The sequence below is a fragment of the Mustela lutreola genome, chromosome 3 (genome assembly GCF_030435805.1).
Source record: "Mustela lutreola isolate mMusLut2 chromosome 3, mMusLut2.pri, whole genome shotgun sequence".
Lineage (NCBI taxonomy): Eukaryota > Metazoa > Chordata > Mammalia > Carnivora > Mustelidae > Mustela > Mustela lutreola.
Window position 1 is genome coordinate 164,360,738 of NC_081292.1, and position 22,336 is coordinate 164,383,073.

General features: G+C 50.2%; 1 protein-coding gene across 3 annotated transcripts in view; it reads left to right on the top strand.

The window, feature by feature from the left end:
- The first annotated feature begins 293 nt into the window (after window positions 1-293).
- The window catches only part of THAP4 (THAP domain containing 4), a 40,364-nt gene continuing 18,321 nt past the window's right edge, over window positions 294-22,336 (top strand). The window contains exons 1-2 of one of the 3 annotated variants that reach the window (XM_059167398.1): window positions 294-458; window positions 2,473-3,647. In XM_059167398.1, coding sequence (XP_059023381.1) covers window positions 382-458; window positions 2,473-3,647 — 1,252 coding nt within the window. In that variant the 5' untranslated portion in view covers window positions 294-381. Of the gene's footprint in view, window positions 459-801; window positions 943-2,472; window positions 3,648-15,934; window positions 16,094-22,336 lie in introns of those variants that run through there. The other 2 variants (XM_059167399.1, XM_059167400.1) reach the window with 2 other exon arrangements.

Genomic DNA, 22,336 nt, shown 5'->3' on the forward strand with positions numbered 1-22,336 from the left:
GCCACGGGGAGGGCACGCTAACCCTTCGTGCGCCCCGGACGCCGGCGCGGCCATCTTGCCGTACGGACGGCCCAGTGCGCCATGCCGCTGTACCGGGCCGCCGGCCCGGGCCGCCCCCGCCCACCTCCGACGCCGCGAGCTGCGGGCTGCGCCCAGCCGGGTACTGGGGAGCCCCGGCACGCCGAGTCCTGGCCGGGCGGCCGGACGGCCGGGCGGCAGGGCGTGCGCCGCCATCTTGCCGTACGGGAGCCGCGGCGGCCGGCTCCCACGTCCCGCAGCCGTGTCGCCGCGCGCCCTCCCCTCGGGGCGGTCCCGCTCGCGGCGCGGCGCGGCGAGGCGAGGGCCGGAGCCTGGCGGCGGCGCGGCGGCCTGAGGCCCGAGATGGTGATCTGCTGTGCGGCCGCGAACTGTTCCAACCGGCAGGGCAAGGGGGAGAAGCGCGCCGTCTCCTTCCACAGGTAACCGGGCTCCGCCCGCCGCCGCCCGGCCCGCCGCCCGCGCGGCCCGCCGGCCACGCCCCCGCCCGGCCCGGCCCGGCTCGGCCCGGCACCGCGGGGAAACTGAGGCCGCGCAGCCCGGCCCGAGGCGGGAGGGCCTCGGTGCGCCGGGCCTGGGGGCTGGTCCCGCGAGTGAGTCAGCGCCGGGCGCTGTGTGACCTTGGCCCGGGCCGCCGTCTCTGGGCCGGGCGTCTCGGGCCACGACGGCCGGCGCCCCCACTCCGCGGCTCCCGGCGGCCCCCCGCTCCCCAGCCCCTCATCCTTCCGACCCCCGGCGCCCACCCCACGCCGACTAGGAGATCACCCGGAGGCCATCCCTCGGCCCCCCGGCGCCCACCGTACAGCCACCACCACCGCCCTCTCCCCCCAACCTCGCGGCCACCCTGCGCTCCATTGATTCGTGCTGGTACCACCAGTCTCCAGTGTGTTCTGGAGACGCTCTTGGGTCAGTTGTCCTCTTGCATTTGCTGTGACTTTTGTGCTCTTTTGATCGCGAGCGAGCCTGCCTTGATTTGTGCCATCGGGAGTGTGGCTGAGCAAACGCAGGTTGTACCTCGGGACGGACAGGCGCTCCCACGAGCTCTGCCACCGGCAGGGTCCTCGCCATCGCAGGGAGAAGTGGCCCTGCCGCGCTGCGGGGCGTCCGGGGACATCCTGCCTGGGGCAGGGCGAGGCCGGCTCCTCCGCCGCCCGCCCGACGCTTGCTGGGGCCCTCTTGGCCACTTCTTGCTCGGTCGCCAAGACAGGGAGAGGGCTCTGCTTTCTCTGTCCCGGTTCCCTTCCTGAGGGCTTCAGGAGTTAAGCCTGGAAAGCTTCCTCGAGGGCATTTCTGTTGTGGGTTACAGGGAGTTAGCTTTTGGAGACTCTACTGGCATGTTACCTGTAGCTTCATTGGAAATTCTCAGTGGTTTGTTCTCTCACGCTGTTACAATCTATCGAAGGAACTGGTAATACATTGTTTTGGAGGCCAGCCACTGTGCTTTCTTGAGTTTCCTTCAGAGCCTTTCCTTTCAAAAGCCAGGCAGACCTCCGCACAGAAGGCTGTCCTTGGCGTTCACAATGGTCTTCGCTGGCATGGGGCAAAGGATGTGCGAATTGGGGTCTTGGAGAAGTGGGCTCCCAGAACATTGAGGAAGTGTGGAAGGTCATGTTGCACAGAGCTTTCTGGGGAGTTAGTATCTGTCTGGGTCCTGGTTCTGGTCCACAGTAGCCACAGGTGGGTTAGAGGACCCCAGGTGAGTAGATAGCCCTCTGGACTAACCACCCCACCCCTGCATAGAGTTTCCTTCCCGTTTTCTAAAGAGATCTTGTTTTATTGAGAAGAAGTGATTACTAAGTATCCTATTCAGTACTTTCCAAGAGCTGGTTGCTTTTTCAAAAAGCAGTTTTCCTCCTGGCACTGGGACTGTAGCAAGAACAGGGGACTACAGCATTTGAGTCTGACCTCCTCTTAGCTCAGCTTCTTGAGTCATGGCTCAGGCTGGGCTCAAGCACAGAGGCTCTGGCTTCCTTGCTCCCCCTCTGCGGCCCAGGGCCAGGCCTGGCTTCTGAGCAGGGGAACCAACCACCCCTGCCTTAGCACCCAGCCTGCATCAGAGGCACACCAGGAGGGTTGTTCAGCTGTGTGTTTCTAGCAGCTATTTCCAGGGCTTCCTGAAGGCTTTCCTGTTGTTGGGTGCTGTCCTTTGTGACCTCTCGTACCGGGCATTGACCAAAGCCTGAGAGGGGTTACCTTCATCCTCTATCTGCCCTACCAGTTTTAAGTGCCTTAAGGGTGGGCAGTGAGCCTGTCATCTTTCTGTCTCATGCTTACTTCCAAGTAGGTGTTCCTTAAATTTTTACTAACATTTTAAATGACTGAAGTCAATACAGGATCGGGTATTTACAGAAACACTTGTTTTGCCTTTATAGTTGATAAATTTGGGAGGAGACGTGCAAATATTTTTTTCTAATTCTGTTGTCATTTTGCCTACAGGTTCCCCCTAAAGGACTCAAAACGTTTGATCCAGTGGTTAAAAGCTGTTCAGAGGGATAACTGGACCCCCACTAAGTATTCTTTCCTCTGTAGTGAACACTTCACCAAAGATAGCTTCTCCAAAAGGCTGGAGGATCAGCATCGCCTGCTCAAGCCCACGGCGGTGCCCTCCATTTTCCACCTGCCCGAGAAGAAGAGGGGCACCGGAGGTCATGGCCGCACGAGGAGAAAGGTCACCAGAAAGTCCTCAGGGGGCCTGAGGGGACACGCGAGCGGGGCAGACGGGAAAGGAGCTACAGGTTCATCATCGTCCTTAGGGGAAAACCCAATGGCCAAGCCAGGGTCCCGAAAGGCAAAGCAAGTTGCACTGCAGGGTGAGACTGCCCCCAGGGCCTCCCAGGATGCCGCCAGTCAGGAGCACACGCGGCAGGCCCCGGAAGGAGCTCCAGGCGATGGTCTGGCCAGCGCGGCGGTGGCGGCGGCGGCGGGCAGTCAGGGAGAGGCAGACACGTCTGCGGTGGAGGCCAGTGGTGAGAGCACCGCCACCGCCTCTGATGGCGGTCTGGTGGATAAGAGCGGCATTTCCGTGGATGACTTTACCCCGCCAGGGTCTGGGGCCTGCAAGTTTATTGGCTCACTGCATTCTTACAGTTTCTCCTCCAAGCACACTCGAGAGAGGGCGTCTGTGCCCCGAGAGCCTGTTGACCGAAAGAGGCTGAAGAGAGACGTGGAGCCTGGCTGCAGCGGGAGCAGCTTGGGGCCCGACAAGGGCTTGGCCCAGAGCCCCCCGAGCTCATCACTCACCGCGACGCCTCAGAAGCCCTCCCAGGGCCCCTCTGCCCCCCCGACAGACGTCACCCCGAAGCCAGCAGCGGAGGCTGTCCAGAGCGAGCACAGTGACGCCAGCCCCATGTCCATCAACGAGGTCATCCTGTCAGCATCAGGCGCCTGCAAGCTCATCGACTCGCTGCACTCCTACTGCTTCTCCTCCCGACAGAACAAGAGCCAGGTGTGCTGCCTGCGGGAGCAGGTGGAGAAGAAGAACGGCGAGCTGAAGAGCTTGCGCCAGAGGGTTAGCCGCTCCGACAGCCAGGTGCGCAAGCTGCAGGAGAAGCTGGACGAGCTGCGGAGAGTGAGCTTCCCCTACCTGAGCAGCCTGCTGCCCTTCAGCCGCGGTTAGTACCAGAGCCTCGCGCACCCACACGTGGGGATGGGTTGCGGGCTGCATGGCCCATGGTTCCCGAGCACTCCTGCGTGTTACAAGCGCCCGGCTGCCTCTGGAGGAGGCTCCGCTGGTCACTGTATTTGGTAGAGGGGGCACTTGAGGGGCATCTGGAGCCGTGAGGGTTCAGCCCGTGAGAGGGGAGGCATTCCGTGGCCGCCGGGAGAGCCCCTTGCTGCGCCGTGAGAGCCCCTCGCTGGGCCGTGTCCCATGGGGACCGCAAGGCCGCTTCCACTCCATGCCTCATGCTCACCCCAGCGCTAGCCTCGTCAGTGTCCCATTGCAGAATGTAGACAGAGCCAGCTGTCAGAAGAGTGGTAGGAGGGTCTGAAAATCACGGGGAGTTTCTTTCTATTTGTATTTTAGTGAATATACATGAAGTTACATCATTTTGAACATTAATAATTTCCTTAAAATTTTAAGTGTCTCTTATAGTAGAATATATTCGTTCTAGAACTTAAAGTACTACAGGAATATATGGGCGAAGAAGTGGTGAGAGTCGCCATTTCTCACCTCCCACCTTTTGGTCTTTTTTAAAGTTTCCTATGTGACTTATTTTCTGTGCTTTTCATACATGTCATTGTACTGATACTGATGGGTTGGGTACATATCTAACCAACCCATTGTGTGTTTATTGGCTCTGTTTCAGCTCTTCTTCTTACTACTTAGTGCTTGTAAAAATTGGTTTTAAGATATTCTTTGCATTCTGAGTATAGTATCTTTTACCTGCTGCGTGTCCGTGAAGGATGTTCGCTTCATCTGGATCACTATTTGTCTTCCCCGACATAATGAACACTCCGGGGGTGGGGGTGGGAGGCTGTCAGTGTGACAGGATGTTCAGGACCTCCTGGACCCCTGGGCAACCACCCTTAACACAACCAAAAACAAAAGTGAAAAAAGAGACCCATCCTGTGCTTTTCCGTAATGCACGCTGGGGGAAGGACCCCTGCAGTGGAGGACCCCTGAGGTACTGGTCTGCTAGCATTTTAAAGCTGTTTTTATAGTTTCTCATAGCGGATACTACTTTGGTACCTTCCTCTGTTCTTCTTGGTCAGACTTCCCCAGGTCTGACGCGGTCACAGGACTTTCCAAACAGCTAACCCTTCGCTCCATCGAGCAAGGCCGCATTGCTGTTTCCACTTCATTAATCCTCGCTTCTTTCTACTTTCTGGTTTAACTCTCTTGTTCTAGCCCCTGGAGGGACGCGTTTAGCTTCTGTGTGTGCAGCTTGTGTTTCCTGATACCTGCCATCCAAGGTGTTTCGCTGCTTCCATCCCACTGGTCCCCACGAGGATTTGTCTCATGCTGCTCTCATTGCTTTTTGTTTCTGAATATTCGGTTCAGTCCTTACTCCCTTTTTTAACTGAGTGATTTAGAAGGGCTTTGAAGTTTTTCAAGTGGATGGATGGGTTGTGGAAGGGGAGCTAATTTTTGTAGGGTTTTTTTTTTCCCCGACAGATTCAAATATTCTATTTAAAATCGTATTCTTTTTTAAGTTTCAGCATAATTAGCATGCAGTGTTGTATTAGTTTCAAGTGTACAATAGAGTGATTCAACAACCGGAGACTAGACTCCAAGCTCATCAAGATAAGTGTGTTCTAATCCCCTCACCTGTTTCACCTGTGGCCCCCTCCCCTTTTTTGTGATTACTTGTAAACTTTATTGCTTTAAGGCCCAGTGATTTGGTCACATAAAGGTAGCTGCTTTGGGGGCTCACTCTTGGGATTTTGTGCTGGTTGAGACTCAGATTGTTTTTGTGACTGTTCATTGTGGTTTGAGTAGAAATGTATCAGCCCCAGTAGTTGGTCATGTTGTTTTCTGTGCCTCTGAGCCTGGGTCCAGCTTGCACGTCCACAGATCTGTGCTGTGACTTCCTGAGTCCCTTGGTCCCTGCCAGAGAGCATGGAGTCTGCTGGCCAGCTCCCTGCCCTGCAATAGATGCCCAGGTGTTCCTGACCATTATTAGCATGGAGCACCCCTTTTTTGTCCCCATTGAAGTGTTACTTCTTTATGTCCTTATTTTCCAAACTCCTTTATGGCCCTTTATTTGTTAGCTGTATTTTAACTTGGTCTGCGGGTCTGTGTTTTTTATAGAGCCTTTGAATCCATTTACCTGGGATTATTGATTATTTGGAATCTGTGCCTATGGTTTTACTTTTTTAATTTGTTAGGTTTTTCTCGTCTCTTTTTCTGCTCTTCTAGTGGGTGTCTTGTCAGGTTTTACTAAGGATCACTGAGGCTCATCTCTGTAACCATTGGAGCTGACCCTGACCAGCTGCTGTGCTCCCTTCCCCCACCTCCTCCCCTGCACTCTGCTGGCTGGGACTGTGTGTGATCTTGGTTCCCCAGTTCCAGCTTCCCCATATCAGCTGGAATGAGACATAAGGACCCATCTGATTGTTACTTAGCTCATCACCATTTATTATCCAAATGTTTCTTCTTCTCGGGGAGTATCTAATGGTATTTTTGGAACTCCTAGCACAGTAAAACTTTGAGAGGATTGAGTTTGAGATGCTCCTTAGTTGCTGATGCCCCAGGCCCGCACCTGTCCTTTTAAAGTTTCGTTGTGTTTGCGGTGTCAGGATGAGGTTGGGCATTTAAAGCCATGGGGCAGAATGAGGTTTTCTGGAGAAGCTATAGCTGGAGACAGGGCCAGCTTAGGAGCAGGACATATTTGTGGAGGGGTGGCGGGAGAGGGCTTAGGAGGAGAGAGTGAAAGAGGGAATGTGGGGTCATGGCAGCCTGGAGAGGAGATGAGGGCTGCTCAGCGGGGTTGGATCCAGCCCTGATCAGAAGGAGAAAAGAGGGCTGGCCTCAACCACATGGGGTCACTGGTGATCACTTTCTAGTTGGAGCAGTGGGAATCCTGCCCGGTCCAGGGCTGGTGAAGGCGGGGCAGGGGTGAGGCACTTTGGTGAAGAGGTTTAGCCAGGAAGGATTGGACCCTGTACAGTAACCGAAGGGGAACAAGAGGAACATGCCTCCAGGGGCAAGTTTTATCTGCGAGGTGGAGACGAGCAAGCAGCTGTGCTTGGTGGGTAGGATGGAGAGGTGGAGTCCTGAGAGCCAAAAGGAGTGTGCTGGGGCCCCCAAAGTTGCCTGGGGAGGGGTTTGGTGGACTGGGTGTACCTGCACCTCTGCCCCAATGCTCCCTGGAGGGTGGGGCTGGTCGCTAGGGGTGGGGGTACGAGATGCAAGAGGTGTTGGGGAGTGGCAGTGTGAGGGGTGAGGAGGGTGAGCTGCTTCCTGGGCATGGCCTCTGGGGGCTGTCTGGACTCCTGACCCAAAGTGTCTTCTGTCTTAGTGGTGCCCAGTGCTATCATGAATTTGTGGTCAGTGAAGGAAACTTTTTGGGATTTTTTGTTAAAAGAGCCATCCACATGTTTATTCAGCCCTTTATTTGTAGCTGATCCTTTGTCTTTGGACAGATTCTGTGCAACAGGGCAGCTTGGCTGGGGCCTGCAGGTTCTAGGTAGAGAGGTTTGCCCTCCAGAAAGCTGGTGCTGACTGGCCTTCTTCTCACAGGGTGTTGCAGGGAGGTGTCCACCCCTCCTGCCTCGGTTTCTGTCCAAGCTGCCTGACCACCTGTGCTGGCCCACCTGGTAGCCCAGAGGTTCACTTCCTGCACGTTGGGACCCAACCCTGATACGTGGCTGTGACTGAAGTCCTTCGTGCAGGTCAAAGTGCACTGTCTTGTGCTTGGACTGTGATACAAGGGGAACTTCAGTACCCTCACGGATCTACCGTCACCCTAAAAATCCCTGTGCTCCCTTCTAAGCCCTGGCACCACTGGTCTTTCTAGTGTTTCTGTTGTTTTGCCTTTTCCAGAATGTCCTATAGGTGGAATACGTGGCCTGTATGGACCCTGTGGGGTGGACAGACAGCTTTTTCAGATTGTCTGCTTCCACTTGAGCAATGTGTGTATATTTAAGTTTCCTGTCTTTTTGTGCCTCGATGGCTCTTTGTTTTACCCTTTTTTTTTTTTTTTACTTTGAGTTAGAATATACAGAACATAAAGAATTTACCATCATAAATTACCATTTTTCAGTGTCAAGCTCCGAGGTATTAAGTACATATAGATGGTTGTGCAGCTGTCGCCACTGTCCATCCTGTAACTGCGGTCAGTCTGAAACTTGATACCTGTAAAGCGGTGACTGTCCTCTCCCTTCCCTGCAGCCCTCGGCGTCACCATTCTGCTTCCTTTGCTTGATCCTGATGACTCTGAGTGGCTCGTGTAAGAGGAACCATCCTTGTATTTGTCCTTTTGTCACTGGCTTATTGCGCTTAGCATAATGTCCTTACATTGTGGCGTGTTGTAGAATCTGCTTCCTTTTTAAGGCTCAATCTGCGTATTCCTTCAAGTGAACAGACCACATCATGCTCATCCACTCATCTCGCGCCAGATGTGGGCTGCCTCCGCATCTTCGCCATCATGAGCAGTGCTGCTGTGAGCAGACCTCTTCCAGACCTTACTGTCTGTGGTTCTGAGTAAGTACCCAGAAGTGGACTTGCCGGATCCTGTGGTGATTCTGTTTAATTCCTTTGAGAACCCCGTGCTATTTTCCATGCCGACTGCACCATCTTAACGTTCCCCCAGCAGAGCACAGGCTCCATCTGCGTCCTCACTGACACTAGCTGTTTTCTGTCCGCTTGATCCCAGCCATTCTTGCGGGTGTGACACACTGTCTCACTGCAGTTCTGGTGAGCGTGTCCCTAATTATTGGTGATGGTGAACATCTTCTCATGCATTGTTGGCCATTTGTGTGTCGTTGGAGAAAAGTCTCAATTGTCCATTTATGAGTTGGGTTCTTCCTGTACCCGTTGCTGAGTTTTAGGACTTCTCTCTCTGCGGCAAACATCAATCTCTGATCAGAAATAGGATTTGTAAATATCTCTCCCGTTCTCTGGGGTACCCTTTTATTCTGTGGGTAGTACCTTTTGATGTACAAATTTTTTAAATTTTCATGAAGTCGAGTTTGTCTGTTTTTTTCTTGTATTCCCTGTGCCCTTAGTGTGGTGCCTGAGGAATCATTGCCAAGTCTGTAGCTGTGAAGTTTTTGTGCTGTTTTCTTGTAAGAGCTTTATTGTTCTAGGTCTTAGTGAAGTTCTTGATCTGTTTTGAGTAAATGTTTATACATGGTGTTATATAGGATCCCCAGTTATCCCAGCACCATGTGTTGAAAACGTTGTCCTTTCTCTGTTGAATGGTCATGGCTCCGTTGTCAAAAATCAGTTGACCATACATATTCAAGGGTTTATTTCTAGTTCTCTGTATTCTGTTCCATTGTTTCGTATGTCTGTCTTTATGCTGACACCACACTTTTTACTACCGTAGCTTTTATAGTGAGCTGTGAAATCCGGAAGTAGGAGTGTTCTAGTTTTGTTCTTCTTCGGGAACGTTTTAGCTGTTCTGGGGCCCTTTAGGTTCCTTGTGAATCTTACAATGGATTTTTCTATTTCTACAAACAACGTTATTGGGATTTTGATAGAGATTGCATCGAATCCATACATTACTTTGCTTAGTAGCAACCCTTGAACAATGTCAGGTTTCTATAAACCTAGAATGTGTTTCCACTTATTTATATTAATGTCGGTGTCTAGTTGTTCCAGCACTATTTGTTGAGAAGACTAATTTTTTCTCCCTCAAGTTGCCTTCGCTCCCTGGTCAAAAATCAGGTGCATGAATTAGTGTGGCTCTCCTTCTGGCTCTCCATTGTGCTGATCTCTGTGGCTCCTGTTTCGTCAGGATCATGCTGTCTTGGTTAGTATAGCTTGTAGCTTTTGGTAAGTCTTGAAATATACGGGATTGTGAGTTTTCCAACTTTATTCTTTTTCATGAGTGTTGTGTTGGCTGTCCTGGGTCTTCTGGCTCTCCATATAAACTTGGGAATCAGCTGGTTGATTTCCAGGAAATGGCCTGCTGGGATTTTGAAGTTGGGATTGTGTTGACTCTATAAACCAACGAGGGAAGAACTGACATCTTAACAGTGTTGAGCCTTTGGTGCATCAACGTGGACTACACGTCCATTTATTTTGATCTTTTATTTTCATCAGAGTTTCATATTCCAGTTGTTTCTTGCAGGTGTGTGAGAGAACAACTATATGTTAACCTTGTATTCTGCAGCCTTGCTGCCATTGCTCATTAATTCCAGGAGCTTTTTCTTCTACGTTGATAGTCATGTCATCTGGATACAAAGATGGTTTTATTTTTTCTGTTCCAACCTGTAACCTTTTATTTCCTTTTTTATTATATCAAGTAGGATTTTTTCAGCACATTGTGGACTATGAGTGGTGCTGATCTTAGCAGGAGAGCTTTTGAGTTTCTCACCATTGAGTATGATGTTAGCTGTAAGGCTTTATTGATGATACTCTTTATTAGGAAGTTCCCTTTTATTCCTAGTTTATCAAGAGTTTTTATCAAGAATGGGTACTGGATTTTGTCGAACAGTCTGTCTGCATCTACTGATGTCATTGTGTGGTTTACCTTCTAGCCTTTTGGTGTGAAGAGTTACATTAATGGGTTATAGAGTGCTGAACCAGCTTCGCACACCTGGAATAAACCCCGCAGTCATGGTGTATAATTCACTTTCTTACATTTTTGGACTCAATTTGCTGAATGCTTGTTAAGGATTTTTGCATCTGTGTTCATAAGAGATATTTGTAGTTTCCTTTCCTATAATGTCTTTGTCTTGTTTTGGTGTTACAATACTGTGCGTCTCATAGAATGAGTTAGGAAATATTCCCTCTGCTTCTACCTTCTACAAGAGATTGTAGAGAATTGTAGAACTTCTTCCTTAATTCTTTGGTATAGTTCATTGATAAACCCATCTAGACCTGGTGCTTTTTGTTTTGGAAGATTGTTTATTTAATTTCTTTGAGGGATATAGGCCAATTCAGATTATTAGTTCTATGTGAGTTTTGGTAGTATATATCTTTCAAGGAATTGGTCCATTTCACCTAAGTTATCAAATATGTGGGCATAGAGTTGTTCGTATTCCCCTCTGACTGACCCTCTAATGTCCACAAGATTTGTAGTGATGGCCCTTTTTTATTTATAGTATTGTGTATTTTCTGTCCTGTTTCTCTGTTCTTAGTTAACAGGACTTGACGTTTATCAATGTTACTGATCTTTTAAAAAAATCTTTGATGTTCACTTTATTGTTTGTCTTCGTTTTCAGTTTTATTGGTTCCTATTCTAATTTTTTTTTTTCTGCTTGCTTTCAACTTAATTGCTCTTCTCTTCCCACTTTCCTAAGGTGGAAACTTAGATTGTTGATTTTAGATATTTTTTCTAATATACTCATTCAGCGCTGTAAATTTTCCTCTAAACATTGCTTTTACTACACCCTACAAAATTTGATAAGGTATATTTTTAATTCTGTTTAGTTCAAATAATTTTTTATTTCTCAACCCACCTATTATTTAGAAGTATCTCATTTAATCTACAAATGTTTGGGGATTTTTTACTACCTTGCTGTTACTTTCTTCCAATTTAATTCTTTTGTGGTCCCAGATAGACTTTGCTTGGTTTCTAATCTGTTAAATTTGTGAAGATATGTTTTATGGTTGTGGTGAATGTTCCATGTGAGCTTGAGAAGAACATGTGTCTACTGTTGGATGTTGGATGAAGTAGTTAGGATTCTCCAGACAAACAGAACCAGTAGGATGGAGGATGTAGATGTAGATAGATAATGTTTATGTAGGTATCTGTGTCTCTCTATATACACACACATAGAGGATAGGAGATTTACTATAGGAACTGGCCCCCATGATTATGAATGGCAGGATGGGGGCTGCCAGAAAAGCTGGAGGCATAATTTAGTCCCTCTTGAAAGGCCTGAGCATTGTCGGGGGGAGTGGATGGGGTATAAGTCCCCATCTGAGTCTGACTGAGTCTGAAGATGGGAGCGCTGATGTCCTAGGACTGAGAAGAACCCTGGCTCAACCAGAGAGCAAATTCACCCTTCCTCTGCCCTTTTGTTCTATTCTAGCCTTCGGTGCCCACCCGCATAGGGGAGGGCCTTTTCTCTAATCCATTCACCAATTCACATGCTTCCGGAAACTCCCTGACAGATGCACCCAGGAGTAATGTTTTACCAGCTCTGAGTGCCTCTCTTAGCCCGTTCAAATGGACACAGAAGTTACCTATCACAACAGCTCATAGACCAGTGATGGATGATACGGTTGAGTTCAAGTCCTTCCTGATTTTCTGCTGCTGGATCTGCCAGTTCCTGACAGAGGAGTGTTGAAGTTTCCAGCCCTACAGTGGATTTGTCTGTTCTTGTTACAGTTCTGTCAGTCTTTGTCTCTCGTATGCAGGCATCACGGACCCTCGTCTTCTTGGAGCATTAACACCTTGGTTATTAATTACATTACCATCCTTGTTACTACTGATAATCTTTCTTGTCTCAATGTTTGCTTTGTCTGAAGTTAATACAGCTCGTCTAGCTCTCTCTTGATTTGTGCTAATAGGACAGATATTTCTCTGTCTCTGTGCTTTTGATCTATGTCTTTATATTTGAAGTGTGTTTCTTCTAGATGATATATAGTTGGTCTTTTTCTTCAGTCTACTCTGACAGTCTCCCATCTTTTCACTGGTGTACTTGGACCACTCACATTAAAGTGGTTCCTGCTTCAGCTTGGACTAGTACCTATCCTGTCCATAACAACTTCCTGTTGGCTTCTTCTGTGTCTCTGCCCTCCTTCTCTGCTTTCTCTGGTTTTGACTGAGCGTTGCGCGTTAATGTCCCCCTTCCTTAGCAGGTAGGCTTTACTTCTTGCGGGAACTTTGTTTATGGGTACCGTGGAGTCATTTGCAGCTTCTCCAGGTCCACGCCAGTTTCTCCCTCTCATCCCTCCTAAAATTGATGTCATTCATTTGCTTTGTCCATGTGCTGTAATCACACTATCATTAATCTGAACAAACATTTATCTGCTGGGTCAGTTAAGAGTAAGAGGGGGGCACCTGCCAAGTGCAGCTGGTTGGGTGTCGCGACTCAGTTTCAGCTCAGGTCGTGGTTTCAGGGTCCTGGGATCGAGGCCTGCCTTGGGTTCCACTTGGGGCAAAGTCTGCTTCAGACTCTGTTCCCCTGCTCCCGCCCCTGCTCTCCCCTCCCAAATAAATAAATAAATCCTTTTTAAAAAGAAGAAGAAAGAGGAAGAATTTTATTTCACTTTCACATATTCCTTCTCCAGCACTCTCTCCTGTCTGCAGATTCAGGTTTCTGTCCCACGTCCTCCTCCCTGAAGAACCTCTAATAATTCTTACAGGGCATGTAATTCCCTCTTTTTGTTTTAAAAAGTCTTCAGTTCTTTACTTTTGAAGGGCAGTTTATTTTCTTCTCTCTTTTTAATTTTTGTTCTTAAAATCTTTTAAAAAAATTTGTTAAATTATTTATTTATTTGACAGAGAGGCAGGCAGAGAGAGAGAGAAGCGGATTCCCTCCTGAGCAGAGAGCCCGAAGCGGGGCTCGATCCCAGGACCCTGGGACCATGACCTGAGCCGAAGGCAGAGGCTTAACCCACTGAGCCACCCAGGCGCCCCTTGTTTCTAATTTAAAGTTCCTTTTTAATTCCACTCAGTTAGCTTATGTGTTTGAAGGGCTGTCTCACTGGATATAGAATTCTACTCCTGTTTGCTTACATGACCCACCCACTGTGATTCTTACCCATTTTGTTCTATGGATGAGAATTGTTTCCTCTGGCTTCTTTCAAGACTCTCCATCTTTGGTTTTGGACAGTTTGAATATGAAAGGTTAGACATGACCCAACTGCCAAACAGGCCAACCTGATACCTCAAGGGAAAGGCCTATTTAGCTTTTTTTTTTTTTTTTTTTTTTTTTTTGGTAGGTGTAGGTTTTTTGGTATTTACTGTGCTTGGTGTTGTCTGGGCTTCCTGAATCTGTGGTTGGCTGTCTGACATTAATTCTGAAAACTTCTTGCTGTTACTTCACACATCTACTTTATTTCTGTTGTGTCCATTCCCTATACATATCCCTTTTGTAATTGTCCCCCAGTCCTCCCGTATTCTGTGTGTGCTGCTTCTGGCATCTCAGTGGGGGAGTTTCTGCTGAATATCCTCAGGTTCACCGGCTCTGTCTTTGACCTCATGCACCCCAGGCTTCACTTCTGTTGCTGCAGCTCTGGGTGTGCAGCCTTTCCTTTGGCTTCTTCCTTGGCCTCCTCTCCTCCTACCGAGCCCCTCTGTTCATGTGTGTTGTGTGCTTTTTCCATTAGAACCCTTAGATGAATCAGTTTAAGTTCCAGGTCTGAGGATTTTAGAACCACTGCCTCATCTGTGTCAAGGTTCTGATGCTGTTTGTTCGGGTTGCGTTTTTTTCCTTGCCTTTTAGCATGGCTTGTAGTTTTTTTGAAAGGTGGACGTGGTGTAACAGGTAATAGAAGCTGAGCTAAACAGGCCTTTTGCTTGCGGTATCAGGTTGGCCTGCCTGGCAGTTGGGTCGTGTCTAACCTCTAATGCAATCGAGGTGGCTTCAGATTTCTCTTAAGCCTTTACTGCTTGTCTCAGGACTCCTTCCCAGCAAGCACACCTGGAGCTTTTTCTGCTCTGATCTTCTTTTATCTGCGGGAGCCCTGAGGAGTGGTGTGGGGGAAGGGGACGCTCTGCAGTATCAGCGTTGAGGTTCATCCTTGTGTGGCCTGTGTTTCTGGGCTGTGACCTTCACAAGTCTTCGGGGAGTGAGAAGGGAAGGCTGGAGGGGCTAGTGGGGAAAGTCCTGCCCCCAGTTGAAGTAAATAAAGGTCAGGTAAGATCATCTTCCATGCGGAACCTCCTTTCCTCTTGGAGAATGCTCTGACTTTAGTTCAGAACTCTTCCTTCCCCTCCCACTGCAGAGACAAGGGATTTTCTTCTTGTTTTTTTTTTTCTTTTTTTAAGATTTTATTTATTTATTGACAGAGACAGCGAGAGAGGGAACACAGGCAGGGGGAGTGGGCAGAGGGAGAAGGAGGGTTCCCACTGAGCAGGGAGACCAATGCAGGGCTCAATCCCAGGACCCTGGGATCATGACCCGAGCCAAAGGCAAATGGTTAACGACTGAGCCACCCAGTGCCCCTTTTTCTTGCCTTCTCATAGTGAGAACTGGTTAGGTTCCTGGAAGTCAGACCCCTGGAAGCGGGGGGCCTCCAGGAAAGTATCTGTCATGCTTGTCCACCTGTGCTCAGCTCCAGCCTCCTGCCCGGTTGCCATCTGTGGTCTCTATCAGCTTGCATCTGCTCCCGGGGAGCACGTCCTCCAAGTTCTGGGAGACCTGGGACTCATTTCTCTAATGGGTCCAAGCAAAGTCACTGATTTTCAGTTTGTTCTTTGTTTTTCCTTTTGTAAGGACAGGAGTTATGGCTTCTAAGCTCTTTACAGTTCAGAGTTAAACCTTGAAGCCCCTGCCCCTGTTATAAATCTGGTTATTATTAATGTGTAGGAAAGCTGCCAATTTTAATAACTAATCATTCTATCAAAATCACTTTCTAATAGTTTTTCAGTGGAGACCTTTGAGTTAAGTAGGTAATCAGCCATAATTTTTGCAAATTAAAATTATTGGGTCTCCTTTTCTGTCTTTTGTGTTTTATAGAAACATGGTCTACTTCCAGTCATTTCTTTTTTTCTCTGTGTGCACACACTCCTCCCATTTCATGGAAAATAAAGTGAAGGTCTTGTTCTCATTTCAGAACAGCTTCCCCCGGTGTGCCAGGCAAGTGGGAAATAAACAGGTCACCCATGCAAGGACAGTGTCTGCTTGGCCTGGGCTCTCTCTGTGTTGTGTCGGAAACTGTTGTCACTAACACAGCGATGTGACAGTGGGAGGTGCCCGGAAGCAGTCTGTCCCAGTGAATGTGTTTGCTCCCTTCCTGTCGTTGGGGTCCTGGACCTGCCTGCTGGCACCTTTGCCAGGAGACAGAGAGGTCTCCAAGCATTCGCTCTTAAAGCCAAGATAAGTGGGCCACCAGCCCCCTGGGAGACAGACAGAGGGGACACGTCAGGAGTTTCCAGAGGGACTGTTCCAGAAACAGCTTTTGCTACGTGCCTGGTTCTGCCTGCTTCCCCATGACACAGATCAGCTTCCTTTGTGTTCCCCAGGGGAAGCAGCAGAGAGCGGAAGACCTGCTCCTCACTCCCTGCCTGTCCCACCATGGTCTGATCTGACTTGATCTCCTCCCACATCCCAGGCTCAGTTCCCTCCAGGTCTCTGGTCTCCCATGGGTTTCTGAGGAGCCATGTCCTAAGGTGGAACTACAGTTCCCAGAATGCCATCTTCAGTTTGGCATTCACTTCCTGCCAAGCTGCTAACAGCCAGGTGCAGACGTTTTCCGTCAATTGGCAGAAAACAACCTTGAAGAACCTTGACCGTGTCTGGAGTTCAGAAAACTCACCATCACTGATGGGTAAGCCTGCTTTCGCTGTCTTAGGCCAAAAAGTGAAAATTTAATTTTCTTGGAAAATTTAAATTCTTGTTTTTGCATTTTGGTTGAGATGTTAATAAAAGCAAAAAGCAGTAAGAAAAAAATGCATATAAAAGTGTCCGGTTTACTTGAAGAGGTTAAAAGTGGCAAATAGGCTTAAATCCCTTATTTTTTATGTTTTTTATTTGTTTTACTTTTATTTTTCTAGTGAAGTATGATTTACGTGGAGAAAAATACACAAGTCCTAAGGATTTAGTTAGATGAATTTTGAGATACACTGTAGGCTCTTGGAAGCGGACATGTGGGTCTCAGAATTACTTGTCGGTTCTCCCCTGCAAGGCTTCACTGAACACAGGAAAGATGGTGGCAGGCAGCTCAGTGGGCGGTGGTGCAGGTGCAGGGCCTGCAGGGGGGTGGGGGGGCGGAGCCAACCCCGAAGAGCAACCTGGCTCAGCCCATTGCTGGTGGGTGTGGGAGCCACTGGGGAAGGCATGAGGGTTTACCACCGCCCCTTATTCAGGTGACCTTCCTTACAGTTAGAGCAAATGACACACAGCCAGGAGAGCTCACTTTGACATGATCCTTGGAGCCATCAGAGCTTGGATGCAGAGTCAGATGCCACGTCGTGGTTTAATGGTGTTGGATGCTGGGCGTGTGTGCCGGTGGGGAAAGCCAGGCTGCCAGGGGAGTGTGTCCTGATGTGGATTTAATAGCATGCACCTGCAGCCCCAAGCAGGTGCTTCCTTTTTCTGCTCAGAATGTGCTTCTGACTTCAGAGAGTCACTTGAGGATTTTTTATTCTGCCACTTAGTGACTACTGCATTCCTTTGGTCGTATGGCCACCACGCAGGGGCTCTGTGGGCTCAGAGAGACAGACTCAGTGTGACACTGAGTCGTGCTCCCATGAGGCTTGGCCAGCCGCACCTATGCAGGTGCCACGTGACCGATGCACACCTTCCCACCATTGTGGAGGCGATGGGATTAGTTTTGACAGACCTGGTTAGAGGCAGAAATTAGGCCCTCAACCATCTCTCCCTCCTGCTCTTCTGGGAACACCCTCCCACTCCGTGTTCAGGTGCCATGGCCATGTGGAGCTCACCCCTCCGGGGGTTCTGACCAGTCCTGGGATGGCCTCTGCCCTCTCCTATCCTCCTCCAGCCATGGCTGGACTTGACTCCATCTGAAACCCACCTGTCCCCCTACTCTCTCCTCATCCCATTCCCTGACCCACATCACCTCCTGAGCCCCTCTTCCTGTGTTCTGGTTCTGGCAACTGTTCTCAGGGCTTCCAGCCTCTGTTCCCACCCCAGGCAGGCCGTCCCCCTATTCCACCTCACCCAGTTCCTCCCCTGCTGTCCTTGTGTCCCCTGTCTGACCCCCCACAGCACAGCATCTGCACTCAGATGTGTCCGGGGGATGTCATCACCCAGCAGAGTCAAACAGGCCTGACCCAGGCTAGCGGAGCGCTGTGGGCAGCTCTCCTGTCCCGAGACCCTGTACCAGTGCCCCGGAGGTAGAGGCTGAGGAGGTAGAGGCTGCAGGCCAGGCTCTGTTTGTCTGCATTTGTTAGCCAGGTGGTGGTCCCCTGTTCCCTGTCCCTTCACAGGACCCTCCCTGGAACACCTTTTCCTGTCTTCTCTCTCGCTTACTAGTGAATTAGGGCCAAGGCAGAAGGACCCGGGGTCCACCAAGGATCGCCTTCAGGGCCTGGGCCCTTAGAGGGGTGTCGGGAGGGTGTCCGCACATCCAGGCCCTGGTGTGGGACTGCTGTGCTCTCGCTCCCCGCTGACCGGCTAACCCATGCCTCATGCCTCACACTGCAACCTGTTGTTGCTGCTCTAATTCAGTTATACCTTTAGACATTGGAATATTTAACCCCCAAATCAATATTTCTGGATTTTCTTAAAATAGCAGAAGATTTGCAACAGAAGGCCCTCCCCCTGTGGGCAGCAGTTGGCTGGCATGGACCAGAGGCTGCTGTCACCTGACCACCCTTGGCCCTGTGTTGCAGTAACGTAGTAAACAGGTCCAGGCATTTCGGGCTTTGTTTTGTTTTGTTTTGTTTTATTTTGTTTTATGTTGGTTTTGCCTCTGAGTGTTTTCATTGCGGTACAATTTAAGTAAGTGAAACAGCCCTCAGATGTTCCCCTCGTGACTTCAGATGGGTGCAGACACCTGTGGGACCGCACCCCCATCCAGAATCCCCAGGGTTCTCTTCTGCCTCCCTGAACCCCGATCCCCCTCCCATTGCTGCTGGCGCTCCTCATCCTTTTCTAGAATTTCACGCAGATGGAATCAGAATACATGCATGTTTGTGTCTGGCTTCTCTTTTGTGGCATAAACATTGTTGAGGGAAATCAGATAGTGTTTTAATTTCTAGCCTTACTGCATTCTAATTAGACAACATAGTAGGAACTCTGTTTCTGTTTCTGGAAACTTACAGATTTTCTCTGACCATTTCTAAGGCCCATTTTCATGAATATTCCCGAAGAACTTGAAAAGAAGGTGTACTCCCTAGTTTTCAGGTGTTGTGTTCTGTGTCCCTGACCAGATGTAGCTTTCTCGTTGTTGGAGGTGTGGAGGTCACCTGGACACGGAGCAGGCTGGACTCCCTTTCGCTGCTTTCTGTGAGCATCTGTGTGTGTCCCGTGGGTCCTGGACTGTGAGTGCTGCTGCGGCATCTGGCACGCTGGGCTCACTGACGGTGGGGTATTCATCCTGACAAAGCTGTTGTCCGGTTTAATGCATTTTGGCCTGAAGTTCATTATCCCTCCCAGTGAGATTGTGATGTTTACTCTCCTACTGCCCACCTTTGCCTGGCTCTGGAATGCCTTTCCAAATCACTCTTCTTTCTGCCTCACAGTGAGAATTGAGGGTCTTGCTTTGTGATCCAGTCTGAAAAGGTTTTTCTTTTCATGTGTGACTTCTGGTGTGTTTGGTCTTCGTTCTGCCTTATGTTTTATATTGTGCCTGTGGTGTTTTGCTTTTAGAATAAAAACTTCCCACTTGATCTGTGCCTTGGTTTGCCCGCCTCAATGACATTGCTGCTCAGTGGCAAACCGTGGGCCTGCCCTACAGCCTCCTCCCTGTCTTCCCTGCTTCCAGCAGCTTCAGTGCCTGCATGGTCAGTCCATTCACCACCTGTGACCACTACTTGTTCTCCTGTGGACCACATTCAGAACTTGCTGGGAATCACTTTGCCGACACTTCCCCATGGATAAGGCTGTCCAGCTGCAATGTCCTCAGAATTCACAGGAGCAGAGTTCCCTGAGTGTTAGTGTTAAGACTGTCCACTGTGGTGCCATCCAGCTCATACCCAGTTGAGAATTGTGCAATAGCAACACTGAAAATGTAGAGGCGACCCTGGCTGGCTCAGTCAGAGGAGCGTGCAGCTCTTGATTTCAGAGTCGTGAGGTCAAGCCTCCTGTTGGACCTAGAGCTTGCTTTTAAAAATAAAAAGGTAAAGCAAAACAGGTGAAGATAACTTTTATAATATATTCTGTGTAACTTGGGGCATCTGCCTGGCTCAGTTGGAGGACCATCTGACTCTTGATCTTGGGATCATGAGTTCAAGTCCCATGGTTGGGTGTAGGGTTACTGAAAAATAAATACATAAAAACTTTATTTTTTTTTTTTAAGATTTTATTTATTTATTTGACAGAGAGAGATCACAAGCAGGCAGAGAGGCAGGCAGAGAGAGAGGAGGAAGCAGGCTCCCTGCTAAGCAGAGAGCCCGATGTGGGGCTGGATCCCAGGACCCTGAGATCATGACCTGAGCTGAAGGCAGCGGCTTAACCTACTGAGCCACCCAGGCGACCCTACATAAAAACTTTAAAAATATTAGTATATTTTATTTAACCCAGTATTGTCTGAAATATTTTCAACGTGTAATTTTCAATTCCTAAAAGTTAGTAAGATGTCTGAAGTCCTTCTTTCTTGCCTTGAGTTTTTGAAATCCAGCGAGTATCTTACCCCTAAACCACGTCTCGGTGGACCAGTGAGATCCGATGTCAGCGTGTGGCCGTGAGGTCATAGCGCGTTTGTCAGACGAAGTAGTGGCGACTCTAAAACCCTCTGTGTCTTATGAGTATGGCTCTGGAAGCTTCTGCAGGACGCTACTGTGCGGGGAGCCATGCTCTGCCATCGGCCTCTGTGGATGTGCTGCTCTCATGTCTCTGGTGCCCGGAGTCCACAGCGTGTGGCCTGAGTGTGTGGCTCCTTTCCCTCAGCTCCTCCACATGGTAGTTCGCATCAGTGCCTCGTTCCTTCTTACGGCCGATCGTCCACATCCTGCAGCTGTGAGCAGCAGTCCTTGTGTGGGTGTGTGTCCTCTGGTAACGGGACGCCCTGCAGCAGGCCTAGTGCCAGTCCAGGCTCCGAGCTCAGACACTCGGCAGAGTAGCTGCTGTCCCAGCACAGGCCGCACATTGCGCATGCTCCCCGGCACGAGGGCCTTTTGACCTTCTCACATCACTTTGTATTTTCCCCCGTCCTCTCTGTGGTATGGTTCTGCCCAGAGTCCCACGCCGTCTCGCAGGCCCCTTCCAGCCTCCACGTGCTGGAGCTCTGGGCGCTCTCTCCTGACTTCTGCAGCTCGGGCTTTCTGGCCGCTTATTTCTGTAGTTCTTTCATTTTTAAATCAATATTGCTACATCTATTTATTTTAAGACTTACTGATTTTAGAAAGGGTGCACAAACATGAGTTGGGGGAAGGACAGAGGCTAAGGGAGAGAAGCAGATGATCTGCGAGCGCAGAGCCCAACACACCCCAACCCTGGAACCCTGAGATGACGAGTGGAGATCAGGGGTCGGACGCCCTACCAACTGCCCCACATGGGCGCCCGCCTTCCCTAGTTCCTCTCTCCTCAGGGCCCTTTCTCCCCAGGGGTGGCTGCTTCACTCCATGCTAGACACGTGCTCATGGCCTCCCTGGGGCCCTGGCAGTGGCAGGTGGCACAGTGTCCCTTGGCTTGCTCACCGCTCCCCCAGTGCTGGGTTCCAGGCCCCAGTTCCTCTGTCAGGCCAAATCCCATGCTCTGCACAGTGTGACGGAGCCGCTGAGCACCCCTCGGCGAGGGACACATGACTCCCTGTCGTGTCCACACAGACAGGGTCCCAGGGCCCCTACCCAGGCCACCTCCACCCACCACAGCCCTCACACACATTCGGGGGGCTGCGACCTGTCTTCCTGGAAAGTTCAGGCTCAGGAGGGAGGTTTTTAATGGTCTGTTAATAGTTTTTTGCTATTTTCTGGTAGAGATGATAATGCTCACTTCCCCAGTTGTGTTCCCACAGAGTGACCCAGAGAGACTTTGAGGGAAGATAAGAGCAAGACCCAGCTCTGTCTGTCTGTCTGGGGCTTTCTCTGTCTCTGTCTCATCCTCTGTGTGTGTCTCCCGTGCACCCGATGGTGGAGGAGCTCTCCCTCCCTGGGTCGTCCAGAAGAGCGGATTCAAGGAGGACAGGGCTCCTGCCCTCAGGGTCTTTCCAGTGGGGCCATGTCCCAGAGGAGGGGCTGCTTGTGGACCTGTGGTGGGAAGAGGCCGGCTGGGGACGGGGTGCACCATCTAGGACAGGGCTAGGCTCCTTCCCACCACTGCCTTCCTTTGAAGGGGTCACCCCTGACGAGCCACCATGGGAGCCATGGGGCAGGGTGGTGGGAGTGGACACTGAGCAGGAACAGGAGCGCGGAGTCCCGCAGCTCGGACCCAGGAGAAGGGGCACAGAGGGCTCTTTCCTAGAGCTGGAGGCCACTGCAGCCCCATCACAGGCTCTCCAGGCAGCAGGCTGGCCCCGGAGGAAGGGTACCACTCAGCAGCCCTGCCCAGGAAGGAGAGCACGGAAGGGAAGCACACCGCCCTGCCTACCGTCCACTGACGAGGACCCAGATGGTAGGACAGCCAGGCGGGCCAGTCCAGTGGCAAGCTCACAGGCAGGCTTTTCCTCCATGCAACCCCAAGCACAACAAGTATACCCATCAGAGAGCAACGCAAAGGCCACGGCTAGTGGAAAAACAACTATTTCTGTTTGTTCTGCAAACCATGGGACGTGAGCTGTCAGAGCCGAGGGGGTGGCCATTAGGACCTCCAGCCCAAACCACCAGCATACCTCCTCTAGCCTTCTCTGTTGTCTTGGCGGTGAACCATTTGCTGTCTTGCCCCACATCCTACCTGTTAGCCCACGCTCTGCCTGCAAACCAGACCCCAAATCTGGCACTTTCCATGG